This window comes from Abramis brama, assembly GCF_963993115.1.
Source record: "Abramis brama genome assembly, chromosome: 4".
NCBI lineage: Eukaryota > Metazoa > Chordata > Actinopteri > Cypriniformes > Leuciscidae > Abramis > Abramis brama.
The window spans coordinates 49,141,270-49,152,004 of NC_139966.1; the positions used below are offsets into that span (position 1 = coordinate 49,141,270).

Genomic DNA, 10,735 nt, shown 5'->3' on the forward strand with positions numbered 1-10,735 from the left:
GATTTCCACAGTTTTCACTTCCATTCTTCATTCATGTTGATGCGTGTGATGTCGGTCTGGGAGCTGCTTTGATGCAGAGGGATGAAGAAGGTAGAGACTGTGCAATTGCCTACGCCAGTCGTGCTTTGCACAAGTCTGAACGCCCTTACTCTACCCCCGAGAAGGAATGCGTAGCGGTAATTTGGGCGCTTGAGTATTTTAGACCGTACATTGAGGGACTGCACGTCACAGTTTTTTCCGACCACAGCAGTCTGAAGTGGTTGATGTCACGACCAAACCCCACTGGAAGGTTGGCTCGGTGGTCACTTCGGTTGCAGGACTTTGATTTTGAGATTGTCCATAAACCTGGAGTGTCCAACAGCGTCCCTGATAGTTTGTCCAGAAACCCCTTACCTACCTGTGGTCAGCCGCTTGACATTCTTCCTGATCGCGCTGTTCTTGGGAGTCTGAACTTGCGTTCCTTGCCGTCTGTGTTGTTTACGGACAGGGATCACTTGAGAAGTTTACAGCTGAATGATCCGGACGTTGGGAAGCTGCTCAGGGTATTGGAGGATGGTGAGAGTTTGTCTCCAGAGGAAGATCCCCTGTGTGCTGTTCTTGATGGTCTTCTGTATCGCAAAGACCCAAAATCTTCTTGCACACTACATCCCATGAAACAGTTTAAGCTTTATGCTCCTCAGATTGTCAGGAGGTCTCTGTTGGAGTATTTTCATGATCATCCCACTGCAGGTCACTTGGGTGTGACTAAAACGGTGACAAGGATTAAACAGAGATTTTTCTGGCCTAACATGGTGTCAGATGTGAAGAAGTATGTGGGTTCATGTGCTGTCTGCCAATTCACGAAGCCGTCCCAGAGAAAGCCTGGTGGTTTCATGGTTCCAATCCGTCCCCAGTTTCCCTGGGAGTACACAGGGGTGGACTTCGTGGGCCCTTTGCCTCGGACGCCGAGTGGTAATGCGTACATCCTTGTGTTCGTTGATTACTTTTCGAAGTGGATCGAAGTTTGTGCTGTGAGGGAAGCTACTGCTCTTGTTGCTGCTAATAAGCTGCTCAGTGAGGTTTTTTCTCGGCATGGTGCCCCAAAGTATTTGATATCAGACAGGGGTTCTGCTTTTATGAGTGATCTTCAAACACACAGTTTCTGCCTTGGGCACTGAGCATAGACTTACAACAGCCTACCACCCTCAGACCAATGCCACTGAGAGAGTGAACCGGACGCTAAAAACGGCCATTAGAGCATATGTTGGGACTAAACATACTTCTTGGGATCGCTTTCTTCCACACATTTGTTTTGCCCTACGGACAGCTCAACACGAGAGTACAGGACTGAGTCCGTCAATGGTGCTGTATGGCCGAGAACTGGACACGGCCTTGGATCTGATTTCTCAACCTGATTCTCTGGGAGTGGAAGGTCCAGGTGTGACTTCATTGGATGCCCTGAAGCATTCACTCCAGGAAGCTTCTGATCATGTCAGATCTTTTCTAGAAGTGAGTCACTCTAAGAAAAAGCGCTACTATGACAAGAGGCGTCGTCTTGTTTCCTTTTCCGTGAATGATCTGGTGCGGATCAAGACTCATCCACGTTCTGACGCACTTACAAACTTCACTGCAAAACTTGCGCCTTTATACGCAGGTCCTTACTGTGTCACTCAGAAGTTGTCTGATGTAAATTATAGACTTACTGATGTGAATACAGGGTTGGATGCTGGGGTGTTTCATGTGGTAAACATGGAACCTTTCCGTATGTGGGATTCTGGAAATGTGTCAGAGGTTGTGCCTGTGGTTCCACCTCCGGAAGTTCCTGAGGACAGTACCTTGTTGGGTGACGGGGGCTCCTGTCATGAAAGTCCTGGTGTGACGTCCTGTGAGTATACAACTGATGATGTCTCTGATCTCTTGGAGTCTGATGTCAGAGTTTCTCTGTCTGATTTATTTGAAGATGTCAGTGGAGAGGGAGTGAGTGAGTCTGTTGATCCTATCATTTCTTGTGATTTGTCTGAGGGTGATAATGATTGTGTCGACCAAAGGTATAACCTGCGACCTAGACTTGCCCCCAGGATCACGTCGGGTTGGGCGACCAACAGATGGACCAATCCATTTCACACAGATCTGTTAGACTTAAAGTGAGCATGTGAATGCGGTGTGTGTATTTTGTTTTCTAAGACACTGTATTAACATACCATACCATACTGTTTCTAGGTTATCTTACATTTTTGTGTTTTGTTCTTATAAAAGGGGAACTTATCCTATAAAACGTATATTGCCGTGGGTTAATGAAAAATGTTTTTTCTGTTTACTTGTGACATTTTCTTTTTGTAACCTTGGATGAAGGATGTAAGATGAGTTAATAACTGTCATGTATGTCAGTATTTCTCGCAATTTTCCTTGCATATCTGTGAGGTGGGAGTATATACAACTATTCATGTGTGATGTTGTTTATTTCTTGTATTTTCACAGTGCTGTTGGCTGAGGACAGCCAATGTTTTTCCAGGGGGGACTCTGTAACGGTCACTTTGTGTTTTTGGGTTAATATGGGGTGAAATGGGAACTGCGCATGTGCGTAGAGCGTCAGATGTAGGTTTGACGGGTGATGAGAGGAGATAACCGCTCTACCGCTACTCTTTCTTTTATTTCCTTTTTGTATTTTGTGACCAGAGTTGGATGTTTGTTTGTATGTTACTTTTTCTCACTCGATCCCCATGTATGCGGACGAGTGTGACGTTTAAGTAATTGTATTAAACACGGGGAAGATACGCAATCTCTAGTCTCTCGTGCATCTTTTCCTCCGACACCTATTGTTTTTTTATCTTTCTGGGCCACATCCCAACTTTGCGTTACAACCGGCACAGTAACTTCATATTGACGCGCTGCAAAACAAAGGCAGAGCACCGTAACTCAATTTGAACGTTCCAAAACAAAGCCAAAGAGCGGTAGCCTAGCTGATGTTACGGTGTTCTGCCTTGGTTTCTCATGGGCTTTTGGAAGTTACTGTTAAGACAATCATTATTTTCTCGAAAAAAAAAACGGAATTGATTCAAGATACTTATCCACATGATAAAGAAGGTCTTGAATGTGCCAAAAATATAAATAACTCATTTTCGACCAAAAACGAAGTTACGGTCTTTTGCCTTTGCACGGCAGAGTTGAGGGCTGCAACTTCACTTTTTAAATGACAATATCCTGGCCATACTACTGTTGTCAATGATATAAGTATTTGAAATGAGCATGATTTCTTAATGTCTAGTGACATATCAGGGCCATTTTATGATTAATTGAAATACATTTCTTACATACAGCTCCTTTAAGTGGCTTAACCAAAATGACTTCAACTTATTATTATTTCTAATAAAATTAGATGAAAATTACAATTATTAATTTATAAGTTATATAAAACATTACTTATTCAACCAAACAGGATTTTTTTTTTTTTTTTTTTTTTTATCAAATAAAGCTTTTTATCATCTTCAACTAACTTTTCAGCCCACAATGGCCAACTGAATTAACCAGTCTTACTAAATGATCAAAGCTCATTCACATCTTGCATTCTCTGTGGTTCATTTTAAATGATTCAATGATCTCTTATATTCCTATAGTGACTGAAAAGTTCAATAGCTTAAATGAAGCGGTTCAAATGAGTCATTCGTGTGCAAGTCGTTATTCTGAACGCAATGTGTTACTGGCGAACTCGTTGTGTACAATATACGACGATTCAACGATCCAACTGCACTGATAAAGACATAACAATGATGTAACTTACGTCATGTTAATTTCGCATAACGTTAGTGGACACAATTTTAAATTATAATTGGTTATGTTGCGTTTTGTCGAATCGCATCGGGAAAGAGATTCAAATGTTAGGGCATTTTTATTAGTACGAACAAAAATTGTAAAACTAACATTACTCGTGACATTTCAAAAACGACATTTCAAAAAAACAATAGTTATCTGCTTAATGGATCTAACTCTGTTAAATTACCTCAGAATCCTTCACAGTAACGTACATTAACTGGCGGGAAATTTCAATTCACCAAAAAGAACAAAATACTCATTACAACGTCAAATATTTAATCAAAACACAATCTTCTAAGTTTTCAAAGTTACTCAAATGTTTTATTTAATGAGATGTTTATTACTCACCTGATAAAAGCGGCAACCTTGTCGAGCTGCTTCGACTTGACGACTTCACAGCGCGAACTGCCACTAGCCTCTGTGTTGTGTTGTACGCAAGACGTGATGACGTGCATTTCAACGGTCATCAAAGTCGTAAATCCTCCAAATATTTTTTCTTTTCTTTTTTTTCCGTGTATACATGTATAACATTATGTCATACTAGGTTTGCATCAAATTGCACACAAAAATAAATAAATTAATTGTAGTCCATTCTTCAGCTACAGAAAAACCGAGTAACCCGAGAATGTGAAAAAGGCGCCATCTACAGGTGGTATTAGGAATAGAGAATATGAATGGGCATTGTATGCCCTACATTTTTCATAATAAAAAAGAAAATAGAATTTCTGAAAAATAAATATGATTTTTTTAAGAACCCTAGCATTGCATCTATCAGTTGAAGACAAGAAAATCGAAATCATTTTAAAATATGTAACCTGTTCACTAAATTTAATGAAAAATTTAAATTTTCCATAAATGAACATGTAGTTGTAACTTGTAATACTGTATATACTTGGTATTGCAAATTCATTATCAATTATGGCAAATGTATTTTAATTTTAAAGTATATAAAAAAATAAGGATATACATATACATATACTTTATGTGGGGTTACAGCAAAAATGCTGCATTTTTTTTTTAATTAAGCAAATCAGTATATTTTTTGTAAAATATAATGCTATTCACTTCTTTCATTATCAGTAATTTACATAGGCCTACATGTTTATTTATAAATAGTTTTTTTGTTGTTGTTGTTTATATGTTTTTAACCACAGAAGTTACAGAAGTCCACTTTCATGCAGAAATCAAACAACATATGATTCAAAACATGTGCCGAATGGATGCATTTTGAGGCCCCAGTAAAGAAAAAAATGTGCTATTTACATTGATATCAATGTGATGTCAATATGACGTCAACTGAACGCCTATAACACGACGTTGATTTGACGTCAACTCAATGTCAAACATGTTGGCCCATATACTTAAATAATCAATTTCAGTATGGGATAAACCTAATATTTTCACCAATTAACCACTGGAAGGACTTGATGTATAATCTGACTTTGAAATTATGTTTTGCAGCATCTTGATCAAATTTTGTCTAATATTTGACGTCAAATTGACATCAAGGTGCCCGCTGGGTTAGGTTAGTTTGCCAGATTTGTTAATTAGCTTGTTTTTTAACAATGACTGGAGAAAATCCTATTTTTTCTTAATGTGCAAGGTCACTCACTGTCCAGGGCCGCAATTGTTATTTGCAAAAGTTAAATTTAACGGACGGAACCAGATTGGCTGACCCGTACACTCAGTTAATGGATGGACAATCTGACAGGATTAACGTTAACACTAACTTACCTCCGGTTGAGAAGCCTGCTCTACACCTGCCCGATAGAGAAACTGAGCATACAGAGAAACTGAGGGCATATACATCTTTAGATGCCTATAACTATGTGCTGAATGGCCACGTACAAGACTTGTGGTACAATCCGCAGTTCTGCCTAGCCAGTGCCAAGGCCAGAAGACGACAGTGTAGCCTAAAGCCCAATTTATACTTCTGCGTCGATCTTACGCCGTAGCTACGTCGTAGGCTGTGTGTAGCGCGTGTACCCTTCGGCGTACCCTGACGTGCACCTCTCCAAAAATGTAACAACGCGTCAACTCTACGCGGACGCAAGCGCTGTGATTGGTCAGCTAGGACCGCTCCCTCGGGTTTCACATGCTCCCTCTGCGTGCGTGAACGCGGACAACGACGCAGAAGTATAAATGAAAACCAACGCGTTGCCTACAGCGTAGAGGCTCCGGCGTAGGTCCGACGCAGAAGTATAAATCAGCCTTAAAGGCCTCATTATACTTCTGCGTCGGACCTACGCCGGAGCCTATACGCCGTTGGCAACGTGTTGGTTTTAATTTATACTTCTGCGTCGTTGTCTGCGTTGACGCGCACCTAGGGAGCATGTGAAACCCCGAGGGAGGGGTTCTGGCACACCAATCACAGCGCTTGCGTCCGCGTAGAATTGACGCGTTGTTACATTTTTGGAGAGGTGCACGTCAGGGTACGCCATAGCAGGGTACGCGCGCTACACACAGCCTACGACGGCAGTTCGACGCAGAAGTATAAATAGGCCTTAAAGAGTGACATTACGGTGCAATTTTAATTATGTGAATATTTTCTTGACATAAAAATTCCAGATACAGCATATTCATTTTTTTAACTATGTGTTTGATTACCCAACACTAGGTTCTTCAGAAAGTCTCAATCAATCAAAACAACAATCATAGATGATTCACAAATAGGCTAGTCACAATAATTTAGAAAACATTATGTGATAAAATGTAAAATTGGAGCCTGTCAATTCTAGAACCCAACAACATGACATTTAACTAGATGTACCGCATGGCGGTACAAAATATGACCGCCGCTCAGGCCTGCACTGGCTTTCCACAAAAATAAATGACGTGGAGCAATTTGGCTGTATTGCGTGTTTATGTATATAAGTTGTATATTTTAAAAGACTGTCTGGAGTATTCCTGTGGATCATGGATAATTTAGAGTTTTGTAATTATTTGCCATTACTATTTAAGTTTTATATCAAAAGTCATTAGTTTAGACACTTAACATCCATAATGTGAAAACGTCACATCCATAACAGTGGTTAACAGTAAAAAGCGACTGAAGTGCCCTTGAGCAAGGCACCTAACCCCTCACTGCTCCCCGAGCGCCGCTGTTGTTGCAGGCAGCTCACTGCGCCGAGATTAGTGTGTGCTTCACCTCACTGTGTGTTCACTGTGTGCTGAGTGTGTTTCACTAATTCACGGATTGGGATAAATGCAGAGACCAAATTTCCCTCACGGGATCAAAATAGTATATATACTTATACTTATACATACTAAGTATGAAAAATCTGTGTTTTTTTTTTTTCAAAGGACCCTCCCATTCAATTTATACAAACCTCTACCAAACGGTTGAGGTGCCTGTTGATGGTAAAAGTCAGTTATCTGACTTTGGCATGGGTTTGTTGTGTTTTACTGAAATAAAAAACATTTTTTCCCCAAAAAAATTGGTTTTATCTTGTAGCCCTGGTCCCAGAGTTTTAAAAAAACAATGTTAACAAAATTAAACTCATTCCCACTGTACCTAGTAGAACACTTAAGTAAATGTCCCATTGAAATTAATGGTATTTTATGGATTTAGGTGAAGAAAGTGTACACATAATACATTTTGGTCTGTACCATGAAGAGAAAACTGATTAAACTATATAAACTATATATTTTCTGAAAGCGTAGACTCTCAGGATGTGATCTAACATGGCATGAAACATGTCCCACCCACGTCATTAGTATACTGCCCAAGCATAACACATTGGGTATTGGTAAATCGGGTATATGGCTGATACCTAAAAAAAGTAGTAGTATGTGCATGTCTGTCTGTGTGTGTGTGTGTATGTGTGTGTGTTTGTGTATGTGTGTGTCTGTGTGTGTCTGTGCGTGTATGTGTGCGTGCGTACATGTGTGTGCGCGTGTGTGTTTGTGTGTGTGTGTGTGTCTGTGCATGTGGATTTGTATGTGTGTGTATGGGTGTGTGTCTGTGCCTGTGGATGTCAGTGTGTGTGCATGCTTGCGTTTGTTTGTATTCCTGCATGTGTGTGTGTGACAGTATCATCCTAAACCAGCAACCCTTCGCTCAACAGCACCATCTACAGGCCGATGAGTGTACAGTCACTAAATGTGCACATAAATTAATTTATTTTATACCCCCCCCCCATGGATGAAATTCTACGAAACTTAGCATACCCCCAGAGGATGTCAAGTTAATCATACACATGAAATATGGTGCAGTTCTGAACATCTCCACTGAAGATAGGGGCGATTAAAGCAGAATAATATTGCATTTTAATTTTTTATGGGAGGGGCGCAAATCACAAATGAGTGATTATGGGCTAGGTTGATGTGGGCCCTTAAGACCAACATACCATAAAAATTTCTTCATCCTCGGTTCCACGGTTCAAGTAGTTATTTAGGAAAAACTGCATTTTTTGGGTTTGGGGGGGCCCAGCGCGGGGGGGAAGTGGCCCCCGGGGACCAAACGAAATTTTTCTGTAAAAGTCTTGTGGGGCTACATGCCCACCAAATTTCATGTTCCCCGGTGTTTCGGTGTCCCTGTTATCGTTGACGGAAAATTCAGTAGATTGACGGGAAAAAAAAACTAAAAAAAATTTACAATCGATTATGGGCTAGGTTGATGTGGGCCCTTAAGACCAACATACTTTGCAAATTTCTTCATCCTCGGTGCCACGGTTCAGGTAGTTATTTAGGAAAAACTGCATTTTTTGGGTTTGGGGGGGCCCAGCGCGGGGGGGGAGTGGCCCCCGGGGACTAAACGAAATTTTTCCGTAAAAGTCTAGTGGGGCTACATGCCCACCAAATTTCATGTTCCCCGGTGTTTCGGTGTCCCTGGTATCGTTGACGAAAAAATTCAGTAGATGACGGGAAAAAAAAAAAAAAAAACTTTGACAATCCCTATATGACCGCTTTCGCTAGCTACGCTAGCGGCGGTCATAATAAAAATTATTTAATAAAATGTGTTATTCCTTAATAATTCAAGACATAATCCTGTCTGCCTGATCTCACTGCATCATAATCTAATAGACCCAGACTGTCATGAGGAGAATCTGAGGGATCTATGGTATTAAAAGTGTATTACAAGTTATAATGTGGTTTTATTTTACATGTGGATCAGAGGGAGATCAGAAGGAGTATGATGATGTGAAGAACAGCAATGAAGATGGGAAAAAAATGGTTAGGTAAGATTTAAATTTATTTTTACTAAATGTTTATGTTTCTCAATTAAACTAAGCCTAAATGAAATGAATACAACAGAGAATGTGAATTTGCCTTTGTTTTTAATAACAGGCTATGATGACGATGTGGAGGAGGAGTCAAATAAAGAGGGTGGGGCCATATGACTCACTGACCACACCCACTTCATCTTTTCATGAAATCATGGGAGTTACTGGGAGTTTCTTATATTGCTATTAAAGATCCAGTGCCTTATGGTTTTGGATTTTGGATGAATCTTTCCTATTCATCCTATATTTACCACATTTAAAAAAAAGTCAGAGAAAGCAAAAATCATTTTGACAGCATTATCTACCAACATATAATTAAAATAACATGGGTATATAGAGCATAACATGGAATGTTAAGGAATGTTTCTCACTCTTAGATATATCTTTGAGCAAGTGATTTTGTGTATTTATCATTTCTGAATTGACTTATAATTGTTTAATTATGTCATAGGCAGGATACATTTTTACCTGACAAATAAATTGTTGTTATATTTGATTGATTCTGTATTCTTCTGAAATCAGTATAGGTGGAGTCTGGTGTTTTCTCAAATACGTGTCCAGTGTAAGGCTGGAAACTTAACACTGCTATTTTGAACCAATAATCGGAACAAAAGGCAGTTGAAGGATGACATGTATAATTCAAATATTTATCAGACTCCAATATAATTAATCTGACTCCATTAAAGTTGTTGTTATTCTTTAACATCTTATTCTTTAAAGGTAAAAGTCTTTCTTAGAACTGATAGGAAAACGTAGGATTTAACCTGAACGTTTAGATAACAAAAGTTATAATCACTTTAGCTTTCAACATAATCAGTGATAAAAGGAAAGATTCTCAAAGCCTTTAAAGCAGGCAAAGTTATTTATTAAGTTACATGTTTAAATATACAGACAGTGGAATGGAACAACATACTGTATAGAAACTCAGTTGTAACAAATAATGAAGAAGAAGAGGCCGTAAAAGCCTTTCTTGTAGTATGAGGTTACGCACCGGTGTGCGGGAGTGGCGGGGTTAAAGCCTTTCTCCTAGATCAACAGTTACCTTTCCTTCTTATACCCTGAGCAAAGCATTGTTAAACATGAGTGGAATACCAACACCAAACCCAACTGACAGGAAACCAAAAGATGAGGCAAATGGGTAGTGATCAAGAGGTGGTGAAGAACATTAAAATATTCTCCTCAATGCATGTTTAACCAATAGTACCTAGATTGTACATTTGGATACTTAATATCTCTATTAAGTTCACCACCATTCATTTCAGTTTATAGGCTGTCAGATGAGACCAAACATGGCATAGTTACATATTAGAACACACTAGTAATTAAACAGTATGTAGTTGAAAGCATATGTCCTGTGAAGCAAATACAGACGTGTCATTGAGGTGCAAACGACTCTGTCTCTCCCGACAGATCCTGTGCCTGGAGTGTCCCAACAGTCCTCAATAAGCATATTGATGAAATCCCTGCGCTAGATAGGCATTAGAATACTGTGATGATGAAGGCCATTGTGCCACGTTTAATTCACATATATACCTTTAAAAGGCTTTTTGAAGTACTAGGGCAGTAAAGAGTTCTGCCCATATTTGCCCTACACCAGGATAGGTCAAACTAAAGGCTCATGAATGAATGGAGTACTAGGCAGTAGGCACATCATCTGAAGACCTTTCAATTTCTGTCTATCAATGACTTAGCAAGTTAATAATAACTACATAAATAAACTA

General features: G+C 39.6%; 1 protein-coding gene across 1 annotated transcript in view; it reads left to right on the top strand.

Annotated features, from left to right (window-relative positions):
• The window catches only part of LOC311080692 (scavenger receptor cysteine-rich type 1 protein M130-like), a 36,711-nt gene extending 26,576 nt beyond the window's left edge, over positions 1 to 10,135 (top strand). Inside the window, exons 17-18 of the mRNA XM_084110781.1 lie at positions 8,906 to 8,969; positions 9,079 to 10,135. Of these exons, the coding sequence (XP_083966907.1) occupies positions 8,906 to 8,969; positions 9,079 to 9,085 (71 nt within the window). The 3' untranslated portion in view covers positions 9,086 to 10,135. The remainder of the gene's footprint in view (positions 1 to 8,905; positions 8,970 to 9,078) is intronic.
• The last annotated feature ends 600 nt before the right edge of the window (positions 10,136 to 10,735 follow it).